The sequence below is a fragment of the Medicago sativa genome, chromosome 3, assembly GCF_051527215.1.
Source record: "Medicago sativa cultivar Bolivia chromosome 3, Bolivia_mono, whole genome shotgun sequence".
Lineage (NCBI taxonomy): Eukaryota > Viridiplantae > Streptophyta > Magnoliopsida > Fabales > Fabaceae > Medicago > Medicago sativa.
In genome coordinates, this window is record NC_140751.1 from 13576511 (window position 1) to 13597643 (window position 21133).

General features: G+C 34.3%; 2 protein-coding genes across 3 annotated transcripts; one reads left to right on the forward strand and one right to left on the reverse strand.

Annotated features, from left to right (window-relative positions):
• Positions 1-1549: 1549 nt before the first annotated feature.
• On the forward strand, positions 1550-11851 carry LOC146935907 (disease resistance protein Roq1-like). Of its 2 annotated transcripts, XM_085750937.1 has the most exons (4): positions 1550-2194; positions 3122-4226; positions 4429-4701; positions 10242-11851. In XM_085750937.1, exons 1-4 carry the CDS (start codon positions 1698-1700, stop codon positions 11454-11456), a joined length of 3090 nt encoding a protein of 1029 aa, XP_085607063.1. In that variant the 5' UTR covers positions 1550-1697; the 3' UTR covers positions 11457-11851. The 2 variants fall into 2 exon arrangements, with proteins under 2 accessions (XP_085607063.1, XP_085607064.1); XM_085750938.1 differs by lacking the exon at positions 4429-4701 and having other exon boundaries at positions 1573-2194.
• Positions 11852-16688: 4837 nt separating this feature from the next.
• Positions 16689-19578, reverse strand: LOC146935908 (nascent polypeptide-associated complex subunit beta-like). The gene is made up of 6 exons (XM_085750939.1): positions 19523-19578; positions 18187-18254; positions 17753-17901; positions 17608-17664; positions 17193-17231; positions 16689-17108 (listed from the first exon to the last, which is right to left on the reverse strand). Exons 2-6 carry the CDS (start codon positions 18252-18254, stop codon positions 16942-16944), a joined length of 480 nt encoding a protein of 159 aa, XP_085607065.1. The 5' UTR covers positions 19523-19578; the 3' UTR covers positions 16689-16941.
• Positions 19579-21133: the final 1555 nt, after the last annotated feature.

The following is a 21133-nucleotide window of genomic DNA, read 5'->3' on the forward strand; positions in this document are numbered from 1 at the left end:
GAAGGTAAATCAAGTAATGTCTCACAATAAGATGAACAACACATTGCTACACTGAGACGACGAAATCAAGGAGAAGAAACTTAGATCTATGTGAAAATCACTTATTTTGATTAAAATACATAGAAAAATGAAGAGAGATAATTTCGAATAAAAAATTGACTAAAAATAACTCCTTTAATGAAGGAAATCTAAAAGAGAACCTAGAGTGAAAATAAGAGCCAGCTTGTTGGAGAGGAAGGAGTATGGAAAAATTATGTCAAACTGCTATTATATATGAAACAAATTGGTATGGAAAAGGATTATATATATGATGCTAATATATAATTTATGTGAGCTTAACTCAATTGGTATAAACTAACATTATATATTTAGGGACTGAGTTCAAACGTCGGATTCCTCATAATTTATTCTCCTTAAGTGGTGAATTTTGAGACGTAAAACTATTTGAGAAAAAAAATTAATTTTCAATAACACCACATAGGATAATAGTAATTTCCCTCTCTCAAATTATACGTCATTTTGATTTTTCTTTATTTTAAATTATCCGTCACTTTTATAATATCAATATAGCATTTGCTCCAAAGATATAAATATACAGTGCGGACTAGTTTTATAATTCATTTGGTTATGACGATACATAGCCAAACTTGACTCAAGTGAAGAAAACAACTACTCCCTTTGTCTCATTTTAAACTCCCACTTTAATATTTTTTCACAAAATAATTGTCATTTTAAAATATTAATACAACATTTATTATTATTATTTCATTATTATTTATTGAATTTCATCTAAATTCACAACTTCATTAACTACAATTAATAATAGTATTTTAATAAATAATAATTTTATCATTAAAATAAAAAAATCATTTTCTTAAAAATCATACACAACCTTAAAACGTATTTTAAAATGAGACGAATGATTATTATTTTCCATTAACATACTCCCTCTGTCCCTATATATAAGCTAATTTTACTTTTTTCACGTTTCTTACGAAATGTTGTTAGTGCAATTAATATGTTTATTTTATGTGTTAATATTTTCAAATTATCTTTTGTTTATATGTGTATTAAATTTGATTTTTCATATTTCAAGATAAATTAATAGTATTAATTAAGGGTATGTTTAGGAAAATAATAATGCATCTAGTAATTTGAAAAAGAATTTATATCTAAGAATCAATTTTTAGTCAAAAAATTAATCAATTTTTAGTCAAATTTTTTTTCTATTTAAGGACAAAATGAGTACTCCCTCCATTACTAGTTATAAACAAATTTGACTTTTAAAATTCATTTAATCAATGATGCATGTGATTCATAAGGTGAACCAAGCTAAAAATTCAAATTTATTACTCTCTCTGATCCTATTTATAAGAGACTATTAATTTTTTAGATACATTAAATAATTTATATATTTAGTTTAAATTCTTGACTAAATAAATAAATTATTCAATGTATCTAAAAAGTCAACTTTCTTTTGTAAATAGAATCGGAGGGTGTATTTATCATTGAAAACTGGGAGTATTTCCACAGCCCGAGGAACAAAGTCAAGGTGCAGTCAAGTTGGACAAAAGCACGAGGAGCGTGTTTACCACTGCAGCACGTTCATTTTTTGAGATTCAGACATTAAGATTTAGAGAAAGAGAAACGCTTAGAGACAAAAATCAAGTAGAAAAAGAAGGTATCACTCTCTTATCATGGCACAACCAATTCTGCCTTCGTTATCATCCTTCACATGTGATTGGACTTATGATGTCTTTCTCAGTTTTAGAGGCATTGATACTAGAAACAACTTCACTGGGAACCTCTACAATTCTCTACAGCATCAAAGAGGTATACAAACTTTTATGGATGATGAAGAAATACAAAAAGGAGAAGAAATCACACCTACTCTTCTTCAAGCGATCAAAGAATCTAGAATTTTCATTGCTATTTTCTCCCCTAACTATGCATCTTCAACTTTTTGTTTGACTGAACTTGTTACCATTCTTGAGTGTTCCAAATCACAAGGACGGTTGTTTTTGCCAATATTTTATGATGTAGAACCAACCCAAATTCGAAATCTAACCGGGACTTACGCCGAGGCTTTCGCAAAACATGAGGTGAGATTTGGAGATGAGAAGGAAAAGGTACAGAAGTGGAGAGATGCCTTGCACCATGCTGCTAATGTGTCTGGATGGCATTTCAAACCAGGGTATGTACTTCACATAAGGTTAATGACATCTGTTTATATATTCTATTATGTTGAATATGGCTCATATTTTCATTATTCAAGTGGGTAGTCACTCGAGTGTAGCAGAACAAGAGTGACTACCGTGATCTATAACCAAATTTTAAAAATCAAATCGGACAGTTAAAACTATAATTCCGTACTGTTTCTGATTCTAATTCGGTTGTTAAACATTATTGTAACCATAAGCAAGGCTGTCTTAAACATTTTGGAGACTTTGTTCTAATTTTGGGCGCACAAAATCTTGGACACTCGAATTGATATAGGCAGGAATTTAAGCCCTTAAAAATTGGTAAATGGAGGAATTTGAGCCCTTAAACTTAGAAGGACCTCAAAATCTGAGATTTATTGATATAATTAACTTCAGAATTTCAAATTTGTTTTAAATTTGTACCCTTAAACATTACAATTTAATGTTTTTCGGGGGAATTTGGGCCCTCACCATAAGTATTACGTAATCGAAAAAACAATAACAACCCCTTTGCTGGCGAAGATGTAAGCACAATTAGCCAAACACGGTGATCAATCGATTGTGTTTTTTTTCCTTCATGACTAGATTTGTTGATCTTACATATTCATTATAAGAAAAGTCTTTCAATGACAGCAGAATTTCAACATTTGTTTCCTGTTATTTTTCTCCACATCCGTGCAACCTTTGTTAAAGAGTCTCACATTGGATGAGACATGACCTGAACAAGTGTTTATAAGTGCGAACAATCCTCACCTCATAAGCCAGTTTTGCACAGATCTTCACTAGTAATAAATTTCATTAAATAAAGGAAATAGAGGGAAGAAGTAATAATTTTCATGTAATTAATTTTGGTTGAAGTGAATGAACTAAGCACATTAAATGACTATATTTCAATCGTCATGTACTTCTGTAATGTGCAGGTTTGAATCAGAATATAAGTTTATTGGAAAGATTGTTGAAGAGGTCTCTATAAAGATCAACCGTGTTCCATTGCATGTTGCAAACAACCCAATTGGGTTGGAGTCTCGAATGTTAGAAGTGACATCTCTCCTAGGACTAGGGTCTGAAGAGAGAGTCAACATGATAGGCATTTATGGAATCGGCGGAATAGGCAAATCAACTACTGCTCGTGCTGTGCATAACTTGATTTCTGACCAATTTGAAAGTGTGTGTTTTCTCGGTGGCGTAAGAGAGAGGACAATTAATCAAGGTCTTGCTCATCTCCAAGAAACACTACTTTCTGATATACTTGGGGAGAAAGATATTAATGTTGGAGATGTTTACAGAGGAATTTCAATAATTAAAAGGAGGCTTCAAAGAAAGAAAGTTCTTTTGATTCTTGATAATATTGACAAAGTGGAACAGTTGCAGGCACTTGTAGGAGGACATGATTGGTTTGGATTTGGCAGCAGGATCGTAATCACTACAAGAGACAAGCATTTGCTGGCCACTCATGGGATTGTGAAAGTATATGAGGTTAAACAGCTAAACAATGAAAAGGCTCTCAATATGTTTAGGTGGCATGCATTTAAAAATCAACAGATTGATCCATGTTATGTAGATATTGCAAAACGCGCAGTATCTTATTGTCATGGTCTTCCCTTGGCTTTGGAAGTGATAGGTTCTCACTTATTCGGAAAAAGTTTAGATGTATGGAAATCTTCATTGGATAAATATGAAAAAGTCCCTCGTAAAGACATCCATGATGTTCTTAAAGTTAGCTACGATGATTTGGAAGAAGATGAGAAGTATATTTTTCTAGACATAGCTTGTTTCTTCAATTCTTATGAAATAGGTTATGTTAAAGAAATGTTATACTTACATGGTTTTCATGCGGACGATGGTATTCAAGTGCTGGTTGACAACTCTCTCATGAAAATTGATGCCCATGGTTTTGTGAGAATGCATGACTTGATTCAGGACATGGGCAGAGAAATCGTGAGGCAGGAATCAACATTGGAGCCTGGGAGACGTAGCAGATTATGGTTTAGTGATGACATTGTTCATGTTTTGGAAGAAAATAAGGTATGGTTGTTCGCATATCCTGTCTCTTGTTTCTTTTATTTATACATTTTGATTAATATGTATTAGTTAATTTGTAGGATTGTTGGTTTTCCATTCTCAACTACAAATGTTTGATGAAATTTATTTACCAGTACAAAAAGGTATATAGATCACAAATACTAAATCTTTAATTTGTGTTTGAATTGTGATTTGGAATTGAAAGGGAACTGATACAATTGAAGTCATAGTCGCTGACTTGCATAAAGACAGAAAAGTGAAATGGTGTGGAAAAGCCTTCGGGCAGATGAAGAACTTGAGAATTCTTATAATTAGAAATGCACGATTTTCCAGAGGTCCTCAAATTCTACCAAATAGTTTGAAAGTGCTTGATTGGAGTGGATATCAATCATCCTCTTTACCATCTGATTTTAATCCCAAGAATCTTGCAATACTTAACCTGCCTGAAAGTTGCCTTAAACGGTTTGAATCACTCAAGGCAAGTATTCTTTAGAAAAAAAACAAGATATGTGGAACATGATCTTTTTGAATATGAATATTTCTCATAATATTGAAAGGAATGAAAACCAACTATTTATATACATGAGATATGATCTAAATAGGAATGCAATCCTATCATAACTACTAATGATACTAACAGATCATACTATATTAAATATAATAAATATCAATATCTCAACACTCCCCCTCAAGGTGGAGCATACATATCATATGCATCCATCTTGTCACATATGTAAGTTATCCGAGGACTTCGTAGAGATTTAGTAAAGATATCTGCAAGTTGATCCTTAGAATTGACAAATGAGATTTTGATGACTCCAGAGAGAATCTTTTCCCTAATGAAATGACAGTTGACTTTTATATGCTTTGTTCTCTCGTGAAAAACTGGATTGGAGGAGAGGTGTAAAGCTGATTGATTATCACATACGAGTTCCATCTGACCAACCTCACAAAAACTTAACTCTTGTAGTAAATGTTTTAACCACATAAGTTCACTTGTAGCATGAGCCATTGCTCGATACTCGGCTTCTGTACTTGATTGAGCAGCGACTATTTGCTTTTTGCTCTTCCATGTAATGAGATTTCCACCCACAAAAATACAATAACCAGAAGTAGACCGTCTATCACTCGCATCTCCTTCCCAATCGGCATCTGAATACCTAACGATATTAGTGTAGCCTCTATTAGTGAAAACAAGTCCTTTTCCAGGTGCTCTTTTTATGTACTTAAGAATTTGAACAACTACATTCCAATGACTGTCACACGGAGAGTTAAGGAACTGACTTACTACGCTAACTGGAAAAGATATGTCAGGTCTTATTAGGGTAAGATAATTCAATTTTCCCACTAGTCTTCGGTATCTTCCTGGATCCGAATAAGGCTCCCCCTGGTCAGGAAGGAGCTTCACATTAGGATCCATAGGAGTGTCGGCTGGTTTGCAATTTATAAGACCTGTCTCCTCTAAAATATCAAGGGCATATTTTCTCTGAGAGATAGCAATTCCTGACTTTGATTGAGCCACCTCAATCCCAAGAAATTAACGTAGAGGACCTAAGTCCGTAGTCTAAAAGTTTTGAAATATGTGTTGTTTTAATGCTTTGATACCTTCATAATCATCACCTGTAATCACAATATCATCAACATAAACTAGAAAATAGATATATTGATTTGATGATGATTATTTAAGAAAGACAGAATGATCTGATTCGCAACGGGTCATCCCAAACTGCTGCAAAACTTTGCTAAATCGACCAAACCATACTCGAGGTGATTGTTTCAGGCCATATAAGGACTTCTACAATTAGCATACCAGACTACGCCCCCCTTGAGAAACAAACCCAGGAGGTTGCTCCATATAAATATCTTCTTCCATGTCACCATGCAAGAAAGCATTCTTGATATCCAACTGAAATAAAGATCAACGTTTCATGGTGGCCATAACTATAAAGAGACGAACAAATGTCATCTTTACAGCTGGTAAGAAGGTATCGCTGTAATCTTGACCATAGACCTGAGTATAGCCTTTAGCCATTAATCGATCAACTTTAAGGGTCTTTAGTCAGGTGACTCTTCTTCAGGTTCAATAACTTTAAGAGCTTTTGATGACTTCCCTTTAGATGGTAGAGCAATAGATTTACTCTTCTTAGCAGACTAATGTTCATTAAGACTTATCTCATGAACCTTGAGAGAGCTGACAAGATCTTCAACACTTAAAGTGTTTAAATCTTTAGCTTCCTCAATGGCAGTAACCTTAGGTCTCCATCTAGCAGGCAAGTTTCTCAGTATCTTGCTAACATGATCAGAAGCAACATAACTCTTCTTCGGTATTTGTAGTCCAGAGACTAGGGTTTGAAACCTTGAGTACATCTCCTCATCCTTCATCTTGAACAACTCATACTGATTAACCAGCATAAGAGCTTTTGCTTCTCTGGCCTTCTTGCTTCCTTCATAGTTTGCACAGAGAAGCAAACATTGCCTTAGCAGTGGATTTGTCACTCATCTTCATATACTCTGCTTTAGGTATAGTAGTGACAAGTGCTCCTCTGATAATATGATGCTTCTGTAAACTTTCTTCTGATTAGGAGTATGTTTCTTTCTATCAACAACAGTTCCTTCTTCATCAAGGACCAAGTCACCAACACCATCTTCAAGTATGTCCCATAGTTCTTCATATAAACCCATGACATAGCTGTAGAACTTGGTTTTCCACCAAGAAATTCTTCAGGATCTCCATTGAATTTAGGAACTTTTCCAGAGTTAGATTTCTTGTTGTCACCATAATCATATGAAACATCATTGTTGTTCGAACTGGAGAAATCACCAGACATGTTTTTCTCAGATCTTTTTTTGTTACACTATTAAGTGTTAAGACAACAGACCAAGGCTCTAGATACCAATTGAAGGTGAGAAAAACGCAAGAAGGGGGGGTTGAATTGTGTTAGCTTTTTCTTCGTTTTCTCCTAAGCTGAAAACACTGATCAGAAGCAAATAGAGTTCTGCTTCTGAGGTGATGTTCAGGACCAACTTGCAGCGGATAAAAACACAGAGGGAGAAGAAAGACACAAAGCAATTATACAGGTTCCTTCCACAAAGCGGAAGTAGTCCTGTCCCCCTTGCACTTCCAAGGAGAGTTCACTATAATGCAATATCTGATTACAATTGCTCACTACTAAACTTAGCAAGAGACTTCAAATTGCTCAAGCACAACTGCAAGAGACTTCCTATGCTCCTGAACACAATCAAGAGACTTTTAATGCTCAAGCACAACTGCAAGAGACTTCTAATCAAACAGAATTACAAAGAAAAATGCTTGAGATTGAACACTTGATATACAATCAGTTGTGTTCAAAATACAAATCAGATACAGACTCTTAAGACTCTAGAATTTCTAAGATGTGAAAGTTGTTAAGAAATTCTAAGTGAACTTTTGAATGCAGAACAATTTCAGCAGAGTTTTGGCACTTGTAAATTGTTGTTGAGTTCTTGTTGTTCTACACACCAAACTCTAAGTCTTCACTCCTTTATATAGAGGTGTGAAAGAGACATTGTGAAATATCCAGCACATCAAAAAGAGTCGTTTGAAGCTTTGATCAATCACCAATGATCTTTTGCCTGATATGGTTGTTTTCCTATGAAGGATCAATTTTAAATTCATTCCCATTGTGAAGGAACATCGTTGCAGGCAAAGCTGTTTTTCTTGTCTTGTAGCAGAGACAAAAACAGAGTAGTGGAGGTAGTGGTTGTACACTTCGTACAATTGTACTTTTTCAACGCTCTTTAAAGAACAAGCATCCAATGCCTTCAAATTCTTTCAAAATGATTGTTGTTTTACACTTCCAGTCTTCTGCAATGCTTAGACGAGTTAAAATCCATTGAACAGCCCTTGAAGCTTTAAGTCTTGCATCTCCTGATGAACTTCAGCTTCTGGTGATGAACTTGCTTCTGATGAGATGCTTCTGATGAACTTGCTTCTGATGACGTCATCACTTCAGGAGCACTTTGTCTTCAGGAGCACTTTGACTTCAGGAGCACGTTTCTTCAGACACTTTAAACTTCCTTTTTGTTGATTCCTTAGCTCTCTTTTGTTCATCCATAACCTATTTAAGATGTCAAATGGTCCTGTATACTTGAACAAATATTAGTTTGTCCAATTGACAATTTTTAAATTTTGTTATCATCAAAACTCTCAAGGTTTATTGTTGTACACATTTTGTTCCAATAGTGGTTGTACACTTCGTACAATTGTACTTTGTCAACGCTCTTTAAAGAACAAGCATCCAATGCCTTCAAATCCTTTCAAGATGATCGTTGCTTCACTCTTCCAGTCTTCTGCAATGCTTAGACGAGATTAAATCCATTGAACAACCTTTGAATCTTTAAATCTTGCATCTCCTGATGAACTTCAGCTTCTGGTGATCTTTAGCTTCTGATGAGATGCTTCTGATGACGTCATCACTTCAGGAGCACTTTGACTTCAGGAGCACTTCTCTTCAGACGCTTTAAGCTTCCTTTTTGTTGATTCCTTAGCTCTCTTTTGTTCTTCCAGAACCTATTTATGATGTCAAATTTTGTCTATGGTCCTGTACACTTGAACAAATATTAACTTATCCAATTAACAATTTTTAATACCTTGTTATCATCAAAACTCTCAAGGGTTTAATGTAAAACACATTTTGTTCCAACAGAATAGCCCAAAACACACATTTGACAGCTCATGCAGACAATTTATCACGACCAGGAGTGAGATCATGAACAAAACATGTAGAGCCGAACGCACGAAGTGGGACTCTGTACAAAGGGTCCTTAGAAAATAAGAGTGAGTATGGAATCTCATTATCCAATACTGAGGATGGCATACGATTTATCAAATAATAAGCAGTGAGAATAGCATCACCCCAAAATTTAAAAGGTGCATGAGCATTGATCAATAAGATTCGAGCTGTATCAACTAAATGGCAATGTTTCCTTTCAGCGACGCCGTTTTGTTGTGGTGTGTGGGAACAACTGGATTGATGTATGATACCAAGAGAAGCCATGAAAGAGTTGAATGGTGCAGAAAAATATTCTTTTGCATTGTCACTCCGCAAAATTCGAATTCCTTTTCTAAATTGGTTCTTTATCTCTTAACAAAATGTCTGAAAGGCACCAAATAATTGTGAACGGTCCTTCAGTAAAGTGATCCAGGTGCATCTAGAAAAATCATCAATGAAAGTGACATAATATCTATATCCCAAAGTAGACATCACCCGACTAGGACCCCACACATCAATATCAAAGGGAGACTTCAAATGACTTCAAATGTGAAAGTTGAGGAACCAACACCTTTAACTTATCAAAACTTGGCTGACCCAAACGACGATGAATCATATCCGGAGATGCAGAAACACCACATATAGTGGATGATTGACTATGAAGGAAATATAGACCCTGTGATATAGATCCTGTTCCAATTGTCTTTCCTGTATTACAATCCTGTATACAGAAAGACTTGGAAGAAAATGTTATGGAACAATTGAGAGAATCAGTAAGCTTACACAGAAGAGCAAGGTGAGTCAGATGATGACAATGGCAACTGAAAGCAGCGGGAGGCGGCGCGTCGATTGATGTTTGATGGTGGAAAGCAGATTGGCGCCGTCTGATTCTAATTCTAGAGCGCGTGTCTATGTCGGTGGCTCCAACAACTGTCAGCGGTGGTTGGGCTCTCACAGCTGACTTGAGACCAAACAGACAAAAAAACTAGGGTTAGCCTTGTCGGCAGAACCCAAAGAAAAACCTAGCTCTAGACACCATTTTGAATATGACTATTTCTCATAATATTGAAAGGAATGAAAACCAACTATTTATATACATGAGATATGATCTAAATAGGAATGCAATCCTATCATAACTCCTAATGATACTAACAAATCATACTATATTAAATATAATAAATATCAATATCTCAACAGATCTGTTTGTTTTAAACTAATGTTAATTTCCGGTTGAAGCCTAACAATATGAGGCGACTATTTTTTGTAGGTGTTTAACATGTTGAGCTTTCTAGATTTTGAAGGCTGCAAGTTCCTAACTGAAATACCTAGTTTATCAAAAGTACCAAACTTAGGGGCATTGTGTCTTGATTATTGCACTAATTTAATTAGAATGCATGACTCGATCGGGTTTCTTGACAAGCTTGTGTTACTAAGTGCTCAAGGATGCACACAGCTAGAAGGTTTGGTTCCCTTCATCAACTTGCCATCTTTAGAGACTTTAGATCTTAGAGGTTGCTCGTGTCTGAAGAGCTTTCCAGAAGTACTAGGAGTGATGAAGAATATAAAAGATCTTTATTTAGACCAGACTTACCTAGAACAATTGCCTTTTACAATTGGAAATCTTGTTGGGCTCCAACGTTTGTTCTTGAGGGGATGCCAAAAGTTGATTCAGCTACCACGCTCCATATTGCCCAAAGTTGAGATAATAACAGCTTATGGTTGTCGGGGATTTCGATCATCTACAGATGAAGATAAACTGAGTCCGAAAGTGTTTACAAATGCCATGTGTGTTTCTAATGAAAATGGGGAGTTCTTCCTTAATATGTATGCTCATGACATAACCTCCAACAATGTCATAGAAGTATGTAGCTCTCAATGTGAAAATAAACATGTTCGTTTTGGGTTTTCAGAAGGTAGAGTAAATGTGGGTAAGCTTAGAAGCAACGAATCATCGGTGTGTTTTTGGTTCCGAAAAAAATTCCCCAGAATAGCTCTATGTTGTTTTGTAGAGCCTGAAAAGCATTTGGACAACATAGTGTTGGATTTCAAGTTGAATGTACTCATCAATGGCAATAAGCAACTCACTTCTTCATGTCAATACATATTTTATACAAAAAAAAGGACGGAGCAAATGCTTTATTTTGATATACGATGCAAAGTGGAAGGTGTAATTTTAGAGAATGAATGGAACCATGTGGAGATTTTATTTGAGATAGAACATCTCATGCCATGTGGTTCTAAAAGGGTCATGACCTTTTCGGACTGGACCAGTAAGAGGATTCTAAAGTGGTCTTTCATATATGTCTACTTAGAAAACGAAAAGGATGATTTCAACTTATTTGACAATCCTTATTCTCCTCTGTCAAGTGAACACAAGTTTCAAGAGATGCAGAAAATAAAGGAAGTAGTAATGGTCATCCACTCCAAATTCTCTAGATTGTTGATTCAAAGTCAACTCAACGGAAAGTCTAAAACAGTGTAGATGTTGTTTAATGCCAAAGGATTCCACAAGTGATAAATGAGTTTCAATGATCTCTGACTTGGAAGAAGTGTTGGACAAAAAGGCTACTTATTGTCTGTATTTTACCATCTGAATAAATTGTGTTATTCAGGTGGTAAATTGGATGAACAGACAACTATTTTAACCACATGAATAAGTTTATATTATTTCTGAGGAATTTACTTGTTGAAATGCTAGTTAGTTCATTTTGTTATTTGTTGAGTATCTATAATCTAATACTGATTGTGTAAGGTTGTTTTCATGATTTACATGTAACTTGGAGAGGTCAATGGTTTTTCAAAGCTATGAATTTAGTATGACTATAATTGTTGTGATGTTGTCATCAAAGTACTGAATATACACATCATTATTTAGCAGTTGGTGCATCAAAATATTTTAAAATAAAGGCTTAAATATGTAAATGGTCCATGTAAGTTCGCGCATTTTTTGTTTTCGTCCCTGTAAGTTTTTTTGTTCTAAAATAAACCATGTATTTTCTTAACCTTTTGAAAAAGGTCCTTGCCGTCAGCTTCCGTTAACTAAAACGCCATTGTGGCTGACATAGCACACGTGGCAGGTCATGAGTTGGCACATTTGATGAGATGGCATGAGAGATGATTAGTTGTGTAAAGACAAGTACTAAAATCAAAAACGTAAATTACCACAGGGATGAAATTAAAAGACGAAAACATCAAAATTTGAAATTAAAACCAAAGTTTCAGTCTTCTTCCTCCTCTAAAATATCAGTCTTCTTCTTCCTCTCATACTTTCCCCAATCCCTCCCATACCTTGCGCCCTAGAGCCAAAAACCATCTCTTTCAACAATGTCTTCTAATTCCATTACTTAATCATCATCAAATGGGTTACCTATGTGTGGTTGCAACAAAATCATGAGAATGTTCATATCAAATTCACTTGACAGCCCTAAAAGGAGATATTGGAAATGCCCAACCTATATGGTGAGTTTTCTGTTGTAATAATTTGTTGTTTTCTTAATTGCGTACATTTTAATCAGCTGTATATGTTTTTTTCATCTCATGCTGTTAGTAGTTGTAAGTTGTACATATGAGATGATGAAATTGAAGGACATCCTCCATATGTTCGTCCAGTAATCGCAGCTGAATCATCAACCTCATCCATGAACAAGCTTCCATGTGATTGCAATTGTGAAGTGGTGATGAAAGATTTGACTATGATATTGAAAGATTTGGGAATCAACAAAAATGAGAAGTTGAAGAAGAAGCTACAACATTCAAGGAAGAAGGCGAACTTGTTTATGGTTTTGTTGATTGTTTCTTGAGTATTTTTTGTTGGGTTTGTAATGAATTTTAATTGACTGGTGTAGTTCATACATGGTTTGTAACAACCCTGATGAATTTGATTATTTTGGTTGTAATGGTTTAGTTCAACATTTGTGTGTTTTGGTTGTAATGTTAAGTTGAAACATTGTATGCTACTTAAGTTAGATTAATTTAGTGATGTTTGTTGCAATTGATTGTAAAACCATTCATAAAGTATGTAGATAATAACCTGCCAAATTGCATAAAGTTTCTAGATTGCAAAATAACATTGTCTGTAAAATAACATTATCATATTGCCAATTATAAAAGCCAGATTACATGAAAACATGTACTAACCAAAATGCATAACAGTTTCAAATCAAAATAACTTTGTCTTATGGCCAATTATAAAGGCCAAAATACATCAAAATGGATAAAAGGTTCATAGGAAAACAACATTCATAAGTCTGTAGCAAAAAAAGTAGAACAGAGCATTCATCTACTCTGTTCATCTCCCTTCTTGAACTTGTCAACATTGTCTTTCCCCTTCACTAGTGATGCAAGTAGCTCTCTGGTGACCTTCTCTAGCTCCTCTGGTGGAAAGCTTCTCAGTCCATCCATCATTTGCTCTGTCTGATTTTCTGATGGATTTCCAACTGTCTTCACCCTTTTGCCTTAAACCTTTGCAATATTCTTGTCCTAGTTCAACAGTTCATCAACCATTTTGTCACTGCTTCATTACTTTGAGCTGGTGGCAATGCCTACAGTCCATTAATTATCATGTCCACATCATTGTTTTGTTGAGTTGCCTGAGATGACTGACTGGTGTTGGATTGAGCTGACAGAGTGTTGCTTGATTGGGTAGCATCTTCAACTTGAGCATTTCGTACTTGAGCATTTTGTACTTCAGTAGGGATTGGCTCAGGGTTTTGTGAGCCTGAGTGTTGTTAGATTGAACCTGGTCACATTGCAAATTGTGTTATAACCAAAAACCAGTTTTATATAAGCCAACAGTTAAAAATTAAGGTAGTTTCACTTACATTAGTAACAGTCCTAGGCCTTTTATCGTACATGAGCTGGTTGAACCTGAGTTGGAGGAACATGATCATCAATTAACAATGGTGTCTCAGAATTAGCTCTAGGTCCAGCAACATTGACACACCTCAATTTCCTGCACCTATTACTCCTCATTACATTTTTCAAATTGTGAGTTAACTGCTTGCGTGATAGTGGTTGCTTGCTTGACTGTGTCAACTTGCTTGATTGTGTCTGCTTGCATGACTGTTGTTTAGTCTTCTTCACCTAAGACATCATAATTGTATCGGTTAATAAATTCTAGTTGCATCATATAAAGAGTTGGTCAATACTTAACTGGTTTAGAGGGGGAATTGTTGCAAAAGTCATGACTGAGGACACATTTGGTTGAGATTGAGTAGCCTCAAAAGCTGCTACAAGGTCTGCAGCAAGGGCTTGAAATTCTGGGTCTTCACCTATTTGGTTTCCTACATTAATAGCTGCTACATGGTCTGGAGCTTCAGATGATTGAGTATTTGGGACATTAGCTGCTGCATGGTTAGGAATTTCAGCAGGTTGGGGAGCTTTAGGTTGTTTTCTTTTAGGCTTTCTCTGTGATGAAAAAAAATGTTAAGATCAATTCAACATCATTAGGTAAACAATGCATATATGATAAATAGATACTAAGAGTATTATAACCTTTCTCTTAGCAGATTTAGGGTTAGTGACTTGACTGAGGCAGCTTCTTGTATTGTGTCCATTTTTCCCACATTTGGTGCACCTATAGCAAGTAGCTGTCCTTCCTTTGTTAGGATCCTCATCTGGTTCCCTTCTCCTTAGTTTTTTTACGAAGGGATTTTAAGAGGGGGTTTTCAAAATTTTAATCCTCTTAGCGGAACAAATCTCATTGAAACGAAACGGATCTTGATTAAATCATTAAGCACTAATCAAACACAAACTTAAACACTTTAAGATTCATGTGTTTACCTCTTGAAGCGCAGAACCTTTGTAGATGAATTGTTTCTGATCATGAGCAAAGCAAGAGAGTGATGCCTCTACTCAGGCCACACGAACAAAATTTCTCCGATGACTGGTGCTAGCCAATTCCAACGGAGATTCAGAGAGACTAGGTTTAGAGAGCGGCGGCTAGGGTCTCTAACCTTTTAGAATTAGGTTAAGTGTTTCAACCAACAAAATGTTTCAGCACAAGCGTTCTATTTATAGAACCTCTTGTGTGGTCATCAAGTCAATCATTTAAATACACTGTACCTTACGGTGCACCATATCTCACTTAAACACTACCTTACGGTGGACCGTGTTTCTCTATTTTAAAAATTAAATAATAAGTCGTACATAATTATTTAAGTACTAATTAATAAGTCTCACTTAATATTATCTTATAAATAAGTCTTACTTATTTATTTCTCTCATTTATCTGTCCTTTTTGTGTGACCCTATAGGTTCACGTAACGTTGGCAATGATATTAAATAACATATTTAAACTTAATATTATCTTATAAATAAGTCTTACTTATTTATTTCTCTCATTTATCTGTCCTTTTTGTGTGACCCTATAGGTTCACGTAACGTTGGCAATGATATTAAATAACATATTTAATATTATAAACAATAAGCTGTATCTAGCAACACATCACTGCTACCCAAGTGACGGGAATGTCATGTGATATGACGAAACCTTTCCGTGATAATGTTCATGTGTATAATTACCTTTTTGCCCTCATGTCTATATTGAACACAAGGCATTTCAATCCGTAAACTACCACATTGCAACCAAAGTAACTATAATCAACATTAACAAACCAATTTATAACTAATTTCATCATTAAAAATCCAAAAACCAAACAAATTTTTATTGAGACGTTTTATCAAACACCTAGAGTCCATCTTTCAATCAACTTAAAATCAAACAATTTCTCTAAACATCTAAACTACAATTTCTAATTTAATTAATCACTAACAATCCTAAAAACTAACATGGAAGCCAAATATCTAAAAACCTAAAAATGTCAAATTTCCCAAAAAAAATCATAAATTTAAACCAAAAAATGCAATGAATTATGATAAGTAATACTTGGCTATTGATTTTGGTGAAATTCACAAAAATGGTGTGAAAAATCGTATTTGAGAAGTTTAAGCTATGTTTCTGTGCCCTATTATACCGTTGGGGGGGGGGGGGGGGGGGGGGGGGGGGTAATTTGTCTTGGGACAAACCCAATCATGTCCTTCTATCTTCCCATTTTTATTGAACATGTCTCGCATCAAGTTCGGAGTCGTATTCTAATCTAAATATTTATTACCTAAGACAGATTCACGATAAAAGTTTCCCGAAAATACCCATCAAATAAAGTTAATAGAATCATTCTTGCTTATGTGAATTTTGGTACATCTGCAAAGAAATAATCATATCAATTCATTATGTTCTAAAATATGTCACCAAAATAATCAAAACATCTGTTCCAAAAAAATTGTAAAAATGCTAGAGGAAAGGTTCTTTTTATTTTTGACAAAACTAGAGGCAGGTTCTTGAAAGCTAGTTTAGAACTTATGGTAAATTAGAAAGATAATAAATAAAAAATGGGGAGATTATTTGTATATTTGTGCATCTTACTTGTTTGGTTGATGTTTGGTTAATTTTTAAAAACGAGGTACTTTGACCCAATTTTAACCAACTATTGAAAAACTTGATGAAAGATGAAGTTTAAGACACCTCTATTTGAAGTCATCTGCAAAAGGAGAGCAATCCTTCCAACAATGCATACAGACATGACTGAAATGTCAGATGGTAATGGATCAGCAGTCCAAAATAACCATTGGAGAATCAACAAGAACCATACAAATATTATGGCTTTGTAAATTCCCCTAAACATTTTAGTTTTACACACATAAGTGAGACCATATATTATGAATACAGATACCAAAATTGATTGCTACCTCCAATAATGGTGGACATACAATAGACAAACTCAGCAGACAAACTTAGGTGCTGTCAGTTAGATACACTTCGTTAGATCATAGAGCAGATTTAAGAGTTTTTAACAACTTAAGTATCTAAAAGAGGAGCAACAAAAATCACCTGAAATACATAATTTTAGAGAGAAAAAGAGGAGAGGAAAAAAATGACATTCAAAAATAAAGATGGCACAGAAAAACATTTAAGCCTTGGTCTCCTCAGCAGCAGTTTCAAAGGTCTCCCCGGGGACAAGATCTGGTACAGCATCATCATCATCCTCTTGTGCTGCAGTTGCATCAGCTCCTACTTCAGGAGCCTGCTTCTGAAATTGCTCAGCTAGCTTCTTCAGATTTTCCAAATTATCTGGCCCTAAATTTTTCCAAGAAATAAGAATATAAGATTATAAAATATGACAAAATATAATACAACTTCGATAAGATGTAAATCACATACCTAATTGGTGAATGATGTTGGGGAGAATATCCTGCAACTCTGAAAAAGGGAAAAATTATTTAAGTGAAATGTCAGTCCAGCATGAAATCAGATCAAAATCAAAAGGATCACTAGTGTGAAGTCTCACAATTAAAATGAGGAAAACAATGCATGGTATGGTACACTACAAATTGTACGAAATTTTGAACATTCCAACATGGCACACATCATATAATGGTGCTTATGAAACCTACAATTTCTGAACATTGATGCAAACATAACTATTAATAACTCATTCACACATAATGTTCTAAGATGTTGACAGTGTTTTATGATATGTGTTGCAGTTTCGTGTACCACACGAGTAAATAAACAGCACAAGATATGTTTGATAATGTATCATTAAGGATATTAAGAAAAAGATATATATGCTTACTCTTTGTCTGAGGAGAACCGCTAACAACCCAAGTATTGGCAGCAATAGATGCTTGTACTGCAACCAATTCAAGTTTAACAGTTAGTTTACTTAGATCTTAATAATAATACACACACACACAATAAGTATCGTAAATTAATATTACCTTTGGGGTTTAGAAACTGAATAACTACATCATCCTTAAATATGTTGACTTCCTCAATGGCAGGGATACCATTCACTCCAATTCTCTTCAGAGTGCTTTGAAGTCTTTTGTCGTCTGTAGTAGCTGTCTTGTGGACAGCCTTCTTCTTTCTAAAATGGGCAGAAAACAAAACATTAATAAAAAGAAACAACTTAACAGACACAATCTGCTTATCAGAGTATCAGACAGAAATAATACAGGCACCACAATCAAATAAAAAACAATTATACGATGACTCGAAAATAATAGTTTTACAAAACAAAAATTGGAGTTTAAGAGATACATGGATAGCCAGCCAAAGTGGTAAGGTTTCAGTTGTTTGAGAGATAACATGATTGCTAGTAGTACATTAATGGACAGTTAATAGTAGTATCAAATCATATAATATGATATACCTTCTGACTGTACCCTTTCCACCGGTTCTAACAGAACCGGCCATCTTCATCAACTTTTCTACATTCATCTGTTTAGAAGTAAAGAATAAAATAAATAAGTTTCACTAGATAAAGCTAATTACGTACACCTTTGTACAGATGAATAAATGAATGTTGACAATACTAAATTTTAAGACACGTGATAAGAAATTACTGACAAAAATTACAGGAACAAAAATGCACTGATTTTCCAAAATTAGTATAAAAAGGTTCTGTTATATATGTCAAACACACATATCATCAGAATTTGTACAATTAAACATTAACTGGTAAGAACAAAGTTAGAAACCACCGAAAATATAAATGAAATCAAATAATTAATTGAATTACATTAAAAAACAAAGACAAAAACCTATCATATTGACTGAATCCAAATATTTTTTACACAATCATAAGCCAGTATAATTTATCCTTCTTATTACTGTATTATAATTTATAAGTTTATTACATACAACCAATCAAAGAAAGAACCAGATATCTCAGTGTAAACATACACTGTAGGAACCTATGAAGCACAGACACTCCTCGGATTAGTAGTGTCCCGGTGTTGGACACGCGCCGGTGTCTGACACCAACACGACACCGACGCATGTGATTACGGAGAAAAATGTGTGATTTTTTTCAAATTATTAGCGGTGCCGGTGTCAGTGCTTCATAGGTAGGAACAATAAGCTTATACTCGGTGAAAATTCAAATCAATCATATAAAATAGTATAAAGGGCCATCTGCTACTAAAAATAAAGCTTATTTCATCATGTTTCTTGTTACAACATGCATTTAGGTTAAGCCCTAAAACCAATCTAAACAATATTAAATAATACTAAACTACTGGAACAGTATTTAATTTCCAAAAAATGAAAATTTTAAATGCCACACTTCACAATTTCTAATTGGATTAATTGAGTCAAAAATCCCCATTTCCACTTCAAAAAAAAAAAAATTAATAAAAAATTAACCATTTTTCTATCTCCAATTATTCTAACTATAAAACTATATAGTAAATTAATATATAATAATCAAAATCCATCAATCTATAATCTAAATCTAATACTAATAATAATAATATCACTAATTGAAGCTAGTAAACAAAATGAAATCATTTCAAAAATTAAAAAAAAATTAAATTAAATGAAATCAACAAAGGGAAAACTGAAATCTCAAAAATGAAATTGAAATCAGAAATCGAAACTAAAAATTCGAAACTAGGGTTCAACCAAGATTTGTATGAATCAAACACCGAATAAGAAAAACGAAACAGAGATTTGAAATTAGCGAAATGAATGAATAAAAACAGTACCTTTGATTAGGGTTAGGTTGAGAACCTAGGAACAGATTGCGAAGTGAAGAAGAACTAAAAGGTCGAAAGAGATAAGGAGTGGCTTTTATACTTACGAAGAACACTGTGTTAAAAACCCTATCACTTTTTTTTTTTCTTCTTATCCATGGTTTTGGGTTTAGTGTTATTTATGACCCGTTTAATTATAGCCCATAAACTTATAAGCTTAGGGATGTGTTAATTACACCTCCTATTTTTGTATACAATTGCATCTTCTGTTACTTTTAGGAATAAATCATAAATTTAAGGGTTAAATTCACTTTTACCCCTTGTGGTTTGAAAAAATCATTTGGTGGATTTAAGTGTTTAATTGTTCAATCATGTTGTGCTCGTGATATTTTTTGGTTTATGACTGCAATGGTTTTGCGCTACAAGAGGTAATCAGTTGATACTTTATCATGACCATTCGTAAGGATCTACAAATTTTATCATGACCATTCGTAAGGATCTACAAATGAGAAGTTTGAAATTGTTTACTTGTTGTGCTTACTCATTATTTTGTATGAGATTTCTCTTCATCCAATCATGGAGATGCGAAGTCCAACAAAAGTGCAACGTCTAAGAGGGTGATTTTCTTTATCAAGAATATTCTACAAAATTCTGAACTTTTAAAAATAATGGTAACAAGGTCAGTAGAGCTCTCCAAATTTAAGTCAATTTCGAGCCAAGATAAGCAATCAAATCTGATGTCCTTGTGAACTTTGTGGTAAGGTACACATCTATCTAGCACATTTTTTTTGAAGGAACATCTATCTAGCACATATTAGTAGATCATCCAACAACAATGGGAGCAAAGAATGATTCATACTAGAAGGACCTGGAGGCCTATATATCCCTAAAATCCTAGTTTAACTTCAAAACAAAAAATCAAATATTCTACGAGTTTGTGACACTAGGAACATAATCAGAGGCGGAAATGTGGATTTTACATATCCAAGTCAACAACAATTCTAAAAAAAAAAAAAACAATTTCCAACTCGTCGTTAATCAAATTGAAGACGAATATCATTGAAAGGAAAACTCTAAGAGTTCTACCTCACCTTAAACTGCAAGTTTTTGGGGCTAGATGAACCGCATGAGTATGACATCCCATCTCATGCAATTTTATATCAAAACAAATTTTTATGAAGTTCGAAGACATCAACATCATTTTGGTTCCCTGGGTGAAAGCACCATATCGGATAAACTGTCAAAACTGAAAAATATGAAAGCATCAAGCCAACACAAATTCACAGCCTTCTAGATTTTACATAACTCCAGTGTCGATGCGGGTAAAGGAATTCAAAGACTATCGCATAAACAAGATACTTCCTAACAACATGGAAAAGACTTAGAAACTCAAGTGAGATGTAACACCTTCATTGCTAATAAATTATACAAGAAAATGATTCTTCAAACCTTTGTTATTGTGCCTTTAAGAACAAGCAGCATAATACATAATCCGGGAAATACAACAAGAAATATGTGGTAAACATTAGGGGAAAAAATGACCTTAGCCTATAAGGTCCTTAAATATGGGTAATATTGGCCTACATTACACTCAGATTGCAACGATGTTGTCTAGAAATATGA

Bases quoted from the DNA above. Each gene is read 5' to 3' on its own strand.
- LOC146935907 (XM_085750937.1), top strand. From the start codon at position 1,698: ATGGCACAACCAATTCTGCCTTCGTTATCATCCTTCACATGTGATTGG. The intron at 2,195-3,121 runs GTATGTACTTCA...TGTAATGTGCAG, and splicing joins GGATGGCATTTCAAACCAGG to GTTTGAATCAGAATATAAGT. The intron at 4,702-10,241 runs GCAAGTATTCTT...TATTTTTTGTAG, and splicing joins AACGGTTTGAATCACTCAAG to GTGTTTAACATGTTGAGCTT.
- LOC146935908 (XM_085750939.1), bottom strand. From the start codon at position 18,254: ATGAATGTAGAAAAGTTGATGAAGATGGCCGGTTCTGTTAGAACCGGT. The intron at 17,902-18,186 runs GTATATCATATT...TGCCCATTTTAG, and splicing joins GGAAAGGGTACAGTCAGAAG to AAAGAAGAAGGCTGTCCACA. The intron at 17,665-17,752 runs GTAATATTAATT...AATTGGTTGCAG, and splicing joins TCAGTTTCTAAACCCCAAAG to TACAAGCATCTATTGCTGCC.